This window comes from Rhinopithecus bieti, unplaced genomic scaffold (assembly GCF_001698545.2).
Source record: "Rhinopithecus bieti isolate Rb0 unplaced genomic scaffold, ASM169854v2 scaffold_11161, whole genome shotgun sequence".
NCBI classification, from domain to species: Eukaryota; Metazoa; Chordata; class Mammalia; order Primates; family Cercopithecidae; genus Rhinopithecus; species Rhinopithecus bieti.
In genome coordinates this window covers 2,777,284-2,786,312 of record NW_016806937.1, presented here as the reverse complement: position 1 = coordinate 2,786,312, position 9,029 = coordinate 2,777,284, and the positions used below count along the sequence as shown (strand labels likewise).

Below are 9,029 nucleotides of genomic sequence, written 5' to 3'. Positions count from 1 at the left end.
ATTTATTATTATTATTATTTTTATTTATTTATTTATTTATTTTTGGAGATGGAGTGTTGCTCGGTCACTGAGTCTGGAATGCAGTGGTGCGATCTTGGCTCACTGCAACCTCCACCTCCCAGGTTCAAGCGATTCTCGTGCCTTAGCCTCTCAAGTAGCTGGGATTCCAGGCGCCCGCCACCATGCCCAGCTAATTTTTGTATTTTAGTAGAGACGGGGTTTCACCATGTTGGCCAGGCTGGTCTTGAACTTCTGACCTCAAGTGATCCGCCCACCTCAGCTTCCCAAAATGCTGGCATTACAGGTGTGAGCCACTGCACCTGGCCTTCAGTGAAAATCTTTTACATGTCCAATAATGTGTTAAATGTGGGATACAATTGTGAGCAAAATGGTTGCTGCCCTCCTAATACTCATTCTGATTAACATGTATCACAAGTAGAGAATTATAAATCGTAATCATGGCTTAAATGAAAAGTAGTTTACACCACAAGGCACATTTTGATTAAAGGTCAGGAGTTTCTCTGAGGTGGTGGTGATAACCAGTCCTAAATCATGCATGCCTATGGAAGACTGTGTTAAGGACCTTGGACTTTTTCTCATTACCTCTGGGTTGAAAGCAGTAGCAATAACAGGAAATAATAATAGTTAGGAAATAACAATAGTTAGGAATCTGTTGCCGAATCGCCTAGACTATATATATAGCATTAGAGAGATTGTGATATATATATGTATACACACACACAAACACTTTAAAAATTGGGCTAGACTCTTAAAACTTGCTCATTTGCCTAATAGTACCTATGATGCTAAATATGGTATTCCTTTGATTTGTGTTCTAAAATTTAGTATCTTATTGGATGCTTAGATGATGATGATCCATTTTGTTTATATAAAGCTGCAGTAAGTCTCCTTGGGCTTGTAATCTTTGTTATGCTTCATATACAGTTCGTACGTGAAAGGATATAAAAGCCAATACTGGCATTCAGAAAAATTTTACCAATTTACACGTGCACTAGCAATGTTAGAATTCTTTTGAGACAGAGTCTCGCTTTGTTGCCCAGGCTGGAGTGCAGTGACTCAATGTCGGCTCTCTACAACCTCTTCCTCCTGGGTTCAAGCAATTCTCTGCCTCAGCCTCCTGAGTAGCTGGGATTATAGGCACCTGCCACGATGCCTGGCTAATTTGTTGCATTTTTAGTAGAGACGGGGGTTTCACCATCTTGGCCAGGCTGGTCTTGAACTCCTGACCTTGTGATCCACCCGTCTCGGCCTCCCAGAGTACTGGGATTACAGGCGTGAGCCACCACGTCCAGCCTGCAGTGTTAGAATTCTTATTTTCTATTTCCTTACTTTTCATTGAGAGTGAGCTTGCTTGCTTATTATTTGAGACAGTCTCTGTCGCCCAGGCTGGAGTATAGTGGCACGATCTCGGCCCACCACAACCTCCCACCTACCAGGTTCAAGTGATTCTCCTGCTTCAGCCTCCGACTGCTGGGATTACAGGCATGTGCCACCATGCCTAATTTTTGTATTTGTAGCAGAGACGTGGTTTCACTATATTGGCCAGGCTGGTCTTGAACTGCTAACCTCAGGCGATCCACCTGCCTCAGCCTCCCAAAGTGCTGGGATTACAGGCATGAGCCACTATGCCTGGCCTGGGAGCTCATTCTGGAAATTACTACTTTTTGTACTAACTTTGTGTGCCATGTACTCTGGGCTTTATGTGGCTTCCTCTCCCCCATCACCCCTTATTCTGAACAGCTCTGAGGTAGATACCATTATCTGCACTTTACATTAATACTAAGTCTTCTAGGGCTAAGAGCAAGGCTCAAACCCAGGTATTCCATCCCGTGCCATTTGGAGTATATTGATTAATCCACCTGTCTTTACTACTAAAGGTGAAAACTTTTGCCTGTGGTTTAATAATCAGGGAGAAGTTAGAAAAAAGGGTAATGGAAGAATAATCATGAATTTGTATGCTTCTCTGCATTAACTAGCTCTTTTCTCCCCTTTCCCAGAGTTCTCTTGGAACGGTTGATTGTAAATAGGCCACATCCTTGGGGTCTTCTTATTACCTTCATTGAGTTGATTAAAAACCCAGCATTTAAGTTCTGGAACCATGAATTTGTACACTGTGCCCCAGAAATCGAAAAGTGAGTTCAAAGTAATTTTTAATTGTCTAGGAATGAGACTGGAGACTGAAAACCTTATTTGTCTCTAGGTTGGGTCAGTGATTAGTAGTTGAATGAGATGCAAGGTATTGTTAGGCCTACTCTTTAATCACAGATTTGTAACTGTCTTCATCCTTCAGGTTATTCCAGTCGGTCGCACAGTGCTGCATGGGACAGAAGCAGGCCCAGCAAGTAATGGAAGGGACAGGTGCCAGTTAGATGAAACTGCATCTCCGTTGTACGTCTGTCAGCCTAGAGGTCTCACTGCACTGAGTTCACAGACTGACTGAAGAATCCTTTCAGCTCTTCCTGACTTTCCCAGCCCTTTGGTTTGCGGGTATCTGCCCCAACTACTGTTGGGATCAGCCTCCTGTCTTATGTGGGCACGTTCCAAAGTTTAAATGCATTTTTTTGACTCTTGGCCAAAATTTAGAAGATGCTGTGAATATCATTTTGAACTTGTGTAAATACATGAAAGAGAAAACCTTTGTCTGGAACTTCTTGGCTTTGTGCAAGCTGTGTCCAAGGCAAGTACATAAACTGGTACCTTGTAATAAAGAGGCAGCTGATGCCATGCACTTGTCTGAGGGCATAGCTCCACATCCTCTGACATTCCTGGTATCCCAAAGAATAGCAAAAAGCCAGTTTAAATATTATGTAACTTATTTTTTTAATGTGGACAGGGGACCTTACAATCACTAAGTTATTAAAAATGTGGATGTGCTAGAATTTGATATGTCTGGGAACATGGGAAGGGCTCACAATTGGAATCCCATGAGTTTGTTTTTCTCTACCCAAACCCATTCCAAAGCTGACTGCATTTGTACCATCTTACTTATTTTGGGGATTATACACCTCAGCCGCGTGAGATGGGGGTCAGCTCTTTATATAAAGGGAAACCAGACCAGGCCTAAAGCCCACCCCCTACCCTCACCCTTACATCCCTCTTCTGAAACTTAAAAACAGTGGGAATATAGGGAAGGGAACCAAATCTCATTAATTGTTCTCCCCATTACCCCACTGAATGGCCATACAGGCTAAGCTGAATAATGACAAAGTTGAAAGGACCAATACAGCCCCTTTTATAAGGGTTTTGAATGTTTTGCAAATGTATTGGTCCCTGTGTTGTATTTTGTAGCCTTTTCCCGGGCTTCAGCTCCCCTACTTCTTGTATGTGTATGCATACTGCAGCTAACCATTAAAGTCATGACACACACGAGTCCACTGTGCCTTTCTCAGTAGCAGCAGCCAGTGCTGGTGGTGAGGAGGAAAAGTGGACAGTCCAGCCTTGCAGACCTTGGGGCCATGGGGAACCATCAACTACCTGCTGAATGATAGGTCATTCCCACTAACTAAGCTGGCATGTTTAAGGAAACCATTTTTCTTCCTATTTCAACACTGGAAAATTGCTGGAGCAGGTTTCTCTGGTTAAACAGAATTTAAAATGCCCAGTTTTAATACCCCCAGGTATTTTGGTATTTTTTCTTTTTAAAGAAAATGAGTAGATGTGTATTTTAAAACTTAACCCACTTAAAATTTGCCTTACCTTTCATGACAAGTTTTACAGCCAGAGAGGACAAAACAGTTCAAAATTAAATAATTGAAGTCCTCTTTGAGTGATGTCTTAGGGTTTATTCCCTGAGGGGTGGTTTGTGCCACATAGAGTGAACTTCGGGTAACTGATCATTGAGTGCCAGTTACACAGCTTATTAAATCCAGTCTTTTAAATAAAGGTTAAGTGATTTTCTCAAACTAGACTTAAGATTTAAACCAGGGTCTACCTCCAAAGTCTATTATTAAATGCTGAAACACAACAAGACGACGTACTACCACCATATTTCCACTGGCTTTGGTTAAAACTGAGAACAAAATAGCTGTAACATGCTTTAACAATTAGCAGTGATTCCCAAGTCTGCTGTTCTCAATCCTAAAACACATCACCCTTACCTCAGTTTATCCTAGCACACCACCTTTGCTACTTTTCCTCTTGGTGTTTAATAAGAAAAAGATCCAAATTTCCCCCTTTTTCAAACATCAATGCGTACTAGCTTAGAATAAAAGTTCTTATTGCTGTTCCTTCAGGGAACAGGGAAACTGCTCACTTGTGTCAGTTCCAACAACTGATGTAAGATCATCTTCTGACCATAGCGAACCTGTAAGGCTTGCTGTTCCCTCCAGCTGAGTTTGGCATAGACTTCCTTATTACTGAGTAAATCTTGGTCAGTTTTTAAGTCTGTGGCATAGGTCTGTAAGGTCAATAGAACACTGTTTCGAAGCAGCTGTCTCCACGATGCTTTGAGCTTGGGAATATTTGTGATCGTCAGGCTGCCCTCTTCCCTTTTATTATCTCCCCCTCCATCCTGGTCTTTAAGCTCTCTGAACTCCTCAGCAGGCATGCACAGTACCTAGAAACAACCACAGGGCCCTTTAATTCGGATGTACTACTTTTGTACTTCCGAAATGATTCAGGAGATTAAACCCATCTTAGCATTTATTAAAAACCCCACATTTCCTCATCTTCTAGCTGTTTTGCTTTAAATACTTAGATTATCAGCATTAAATGGCCATTTTCAGCCCTTTACCTTTAGTGTGGTGATCAGCTCCTCTTCAGTTAGCACCTCCTCCCTCCCTATCACAAAGGCTCCTTCTTCCCCTACCATCTCCAGTTTGCATAGGAAATCCCAGCGCTCATACGCTAGGAGCCTTTCAGCTTCAGTTTTTGTTCCTGTAGATGAAATAGCAATGTGAAAGGCTCAGTACACCCAATGGCTCATTTTTTCTTTAGTCTGCCACCCAGTCTACAAAGTCAACTGCTATTTAGCAAAGCTGTTTCAACCTGAGGTGTGGGTATAGACACACCATCAGTGTCAAATATTGAGTTAACGATACACTCACCCTGTAATGCTGCCTCACGAACTGTCACCATCTGAATGTCAGCTGTGTCATCTGTGTTGTCAGGATATGGTTCAACAAAACCGTACATATGAATCAGTTGCCAGTTAGCCATTTGCCCATAAGTGTTGAAAATCTCATGGCCTTTAGGAATGGGCTGAGTGGCTACCATCCGAAGACAATTCTGAGGTGAAAGGGAGAAGCTGGGGCCATGCCTTTCACGGGCCAGCCCCATGAAGATTACTTCCACTTAAGAGCCTTTAGCAGGTGTAGTTCAGCCATGGGACTGATGCTGTTAGCTACCAAAGTTCTACCTTTAGTTCCTGTTAGACCCTGAACTGTGAAACAAAAAAAGGTTAGACTAACTTTAAAAGGCCAGCTTCATGTTTAAGTGGGTGGATTTCTGCAGTCCTCTTCAGCACTTAAAAAGTTGCTAGCTTTAAAAATGAAATCTTTGGCTGGGCGCAGTGGCTCACACCTGTAATCCCAGCACTTTGGGAGGCCAAGGTGGGTGGATCACCTGAGGTCAGGAGTTCCAAGACCAGCCTGGCCAACATGGCGAAACTCTGTCCCTACTAAAAAATACAAAAATTAGCCGGGCATGGTGGCGGGAGCCTGTAATCCCAGCTACTCGGGAGGCTGAGGCAGGTAGAACTGCTTGAATCCGGGAGGCGGAAGTTGCAGTGAGCTGAGATCACGCCACTGCACTCCAGCGTGCGTGACACAGCGAGACTCCTCCTCGGCGGTGGGGGATGAAACTTTCGCAGATCGAAGTGGGAAAGGAAAATGGAGGCAAGGATTAAGAAATAACCATACTTAATTAATTTTCCATCCTATAAATGGGTCATCTTTTCAGGCAACTTTCCGTATAGAACAGAGCTGGTATAAACACAGCTTTATACCAGTTCTAGGATCATCTTAGACCTCTGGCCTGTGAATGTCCTCATCCCTACAAAACACGGAGACTATCACTGTTCCAGGCTGCTATCCACAGAGCCACACACAGTCTGGGCTCACTGATGTGATCAGCCAGCAGGGAATGAAACATGGCTATGCAGACCACCCAATCTCTAGCACTAAATAAATGATGATAGTATAGTTTATCAGAGGGTTAACCCCAACTTACTTTGAGGACTTTAAAATGTTTTGCATTCAAATGATTCTACAGTAGTAAGCACACCAGAAGTACATACAGGAGGAGCTGATTTCACCTCATTTTGTAGCACTAGTAAGAGAATGGAGCCTAAGACAATGGCTTGAATCATGCTCAGTGCACCAATAAGAACTCCACTCACCGCAGAATATTCTAAATTGGCATTGTGATTGGCTAAGTGGTTTAGTATGTCTGCAGCAGGCACCATCACTGGGGAGTTGGGCTCCTTTTCATCCTCCTCTTCTTCCAGTGGTTCCTGAAAGCTGCCATTGACAGAACCTGGCTAAGGCCCTGTCTTGGGTGAGGGACTGGGGGTGGATTTCACTGTTTTTCCCCTTTTGTCCCTCTCTACAGTTCTAAAGAAAAGGGTTCCGTCCTCAGAGGCTCCACCCACTGACCTATAGGCCATCACAACGGCCACGAGCTGATAGTAGAGTTCTAGGGAGCGAACCCTGAGGCTGAAGAGATCGGGGTGGGCTTCCATGAAGGGCAGCACGATGGAGTGGTACTCGCTGCGGATGTTGGCCAAATCCTTCTCCACGGCCTCAGGTACGCCTGTGCCCTGCAGCAGGTACCGGCGCTCCTCCTCTGGCCTGCAGGGACACCCACACCCAGGTTCCCTTCATCCCTTCACACACTTTACTGGGCAGGACTGGTGCAGGGGCGGGTGGCGGGGAAACTTCCTGCAGCAGGATACGGTGCAGGCGTTCCCCAACCCCTCCCAAAGTTCTCACCAGAACATCGGGTGCTCCAAGCTGCCCAGCTCCGGCCAGAGCGCAAAGTACGGCCTCCAGCGTGAGGCCGGGGCCTGAAGCTCGTGGAGGAGCGCCAGTAGCAGTGGCACCCAGCCCGACTGGCTCTGCAGCGCGCCTCGCTCTGAGGGAGACACAGGTGTGAGCGCCCCGGCGCGGCCTCGCGGGCCCGACCCGCCCAGCCCCAGAGCCCTAGCCCGCCGCCGTGCCCACCTCGCTCCAGCAGGCCGCCGATGGAGCAGGTGTGCTGCGACAGGAGCGCGGCCCGCGGTACCACGAACAGCAGTTCTCCGGCCTGCAGGCTCTCCCGGGCCACCATGCCGTAGCCGGCCACCGTGCCCTGCCGGCTGACCGCCACCTGAGCAGGAGGAGGGCTGGTCAGGGCAGCCCGCGCCCCGCCGCGGGTCCTCCGTCCGCCGGCTCGCTCGCTCACCTTGGGACTCAGCTCCAGCCCCACCCGCCGGCACCAGTTCAGGAAGCCGGCCACAGGATCCGGGTCGCCGCCGTCCACGTGCCCCGCCACCTGAGACAAGTGCGCGCAGTGACCATGCCCGGCCCCAGAGAGCCCGCTGGCAACGGCAGTAGACCGCGGCGCGCGCACGCGCGCGCAGAACGGGCTTTGGGTGGAGGTGGGGACTAGAGGAGGGGGGCGCGGGACCCGCGGGAGGGAGCGGAGGGGGCGCAGGCGCACGGCCCTAAGGGCGGAGGAGGGGTGAAGCGCGAAGGAGAAGGCTGGACCCCGCACCCGCCACTCACCCGTGGGCGCTTCGTCTGGGTCGCCATGGTCTGAAAGCGCGCCGCCCCGTGGGCCCCTGGAGCTCGCGGCCACTTCCGGCGTCTCTGGCCCCGCCCCGGCGCCGGAACCACGTGGTGCCTGTTTTGGCGTGCACGCTGCAGATTGCCCCGGCTTAGCGCTGGCTGGAATCGTTCCTACTGAAAACATCTTGAGTCCATTATCTCCAATTGCACTTGCGCGGTCCGAGTGCAGAAGGAGCGTCCCGTGCCGCTTGGAGCCTGGTTGTAAGCCAGGTACAACCCTGGCCTTTGGTCTGTCCCCGAGGGCTGAGGCTTCTTGCGGTCTGGGTGTAGGAACAAAATACGGTTTCTGGATCGGAAGCCGAGGGTCTGGCGGCCGGCCGGTGGTGAGCGACGCATCTGGGCGGCCAGCGACCTCCTGATCTCGACCCCTTGTTACCGATGGCCATGGAATCGTTTTACTGGTGGTATGCTTTCAGAGCAGTTTTCGTGTGTGTTTCCGCATAGCGTGGCCTAGAGGGCTCCTGGATCTAGAATAGATCCTCTCTGCCCTTATTTGCCAGTACCTCCTCGTTTTTTAGTCTACTGCGTAGCACGTGGTGGGTTTTATTAGCTGACATGGTAAGGACTCAATATCTACCTATTGGGTAAATAAATGAATAAAACAAATGGTGGTTAAACCTGGGGAAGTAGCATGCTGTTAAATTTAAGAAAATGAGGCTGTGAATATAGAGGTTACAGGAATGGGTTTTGAAACCAAGCAATGCCGGAGCTCAACATTGTTTTTGTTTTTCTCTTTTTTGGGGAGGTGGGGAGACGGAGTCTCGCTCTGTCGCCCAGGCTGGAGTGCGTGGTGCAATCTCGGCTCACTGCAACCTCCACCTCCCGGGTTCAAGCAATTTTGCCTCAGCCTCCTGAGTAGCCGGGACTACAGGCGTACGCTGCCACGCCCAGCTCATTTTTTGTATTTATTTTTAGTAGGGTCGGGGTTTCACCGCGTTGCCCAGGCTGGTCTTGAACTCCTGAGCTCAGGCAATCCGCCCGCCTCGGCCTCCCAAAGTGCAAGGATTACAGGCGTGAGCCACCGCGCCCGGCCTGGTCTATTATTAAGGCAGATCCTTTTTCCTGAAGCTTAGTCTCCTCACCTGCGAAACTAAGACAATACCTACCCTGTAGGATTAATGTAAGGATTGGTATGTTGACTAAAGAAAAAATATTAAGCTTTTAAATAATTAAAATTAGTTTGATTTAGAAGCCTGTAGCCCAGGAGTAATCTTGTGAGGCTGCTGTAACAGGGTATTTTAG

General features: G+C 47.9%; 2 protein-coding genes across 12 annotated transcripts in view; one reads left to right on the top strand and one right to left on the bottom strand.

The window, feature by feature from the left end:
- Positions 1 to 2,668, top strand: part of CNOT1 (CCR4-NOT transcription complex subunit 1) — an 81,148-nt gene extending 78,480 nt beyond the window's left edge. For 5 of the 6 annotated variants that reach the window (XM_017878946.1, XM_017878943.1, XM_017878947.1 and 2 more), the window contains exons 41-42: positions 2,019 to 2,153; positions 2,312 to 2,668. In XM_017878946.1, coding sequence (XP_017734435.1) covers positions 2,019 to 2,153; positions 2,312 to 2,390 — 214 coding nt within the window. In that variant the 3' untranslated portion in view covers positions 2,391 to 2,668. The remainder of the gene's footprint in view (positions 1 to 2,018; positions 2,154 to 2,311) is intronic. The other variant, XM_017878945.1, reaches the window with a different exon arrangement.
- Positions 2,669 to 2,822: 154 nt separating this feature from the next.
- Positions 2,823 to 8,546, bottom strand: SETD6 (SET domain containing 6, protein lysine methyltransferase). 6 transcript variants are annotated; one of them, XM_017878951.1, is made up of 9 exons: positions 7,725 to 7,847; positions 7,402 to 7,491; positions 7,182 to 7,326; positions 6,951 to 7,092; positions 6,615 to 6,809; positions 6,359 to 6,479; positions 5,067 to 5,247; positions 4,754 to 4,896; positions 2,823 to 4,576 (listed from the first exon to the last, which is right to left on the bottom strand). In XM_017878951.1, the coding sequence occupies exons 1-9, from the start codon at positions 7,749 to 7,751 to the stop codon at positions 4,250 to 4,252; spliced, it is 1,371 nt and encodes a 456-aa protein (XP_017734440.1). In that variant the 5' UTR covers positions 7,752 to 7,847; the 3' UTR covers positions 2,823 to 4,249. The 6 variants fall into 6 exon arrangements, 3 of the variants coding, with proteins under 3 accessions (XP_017734440.1, XP_017734439.1, XP_017734438.1); XM_017878950.1 differs by having other exon boundaries at positions 7,182 to 7,491; XM_017878949.1 differs by having other exon boundaries at positions 3,657 to 4,576; positions 7,402 to 8,546.
- Between the last annotated feature and the right edge of the window lie 483 nt (positions 8,547 to 9,029).

What these genes read in the sequence shown, in the direction of transcription:
- SETD6 (XM_017878949.1), bottom strand. Translation starts at nt 7,911, where the DNA reads ATGTTTTCAGTAGGAACGATTCCAGCCAGCGCTAAGCCGGGGCAATCT. An exon ending in TCGTGAGGCAGCATTACAGG is followed by an intron (nt 4,897 to 5,066) that starts GTGAGTGTATCG and finishes TTTCATCTACAG; the next exon opens with GAACAAAAACTGAAGCTGAA. An exon ending in AGCTGATCACCACACTAAAG is followed by an intron (nt 4,577 to 4,753) that starts GTAAAGGGCTGA and finishes GGTTGTTTCTAG; the next exon opens with GTACTGTGCATGCCTGCTGA.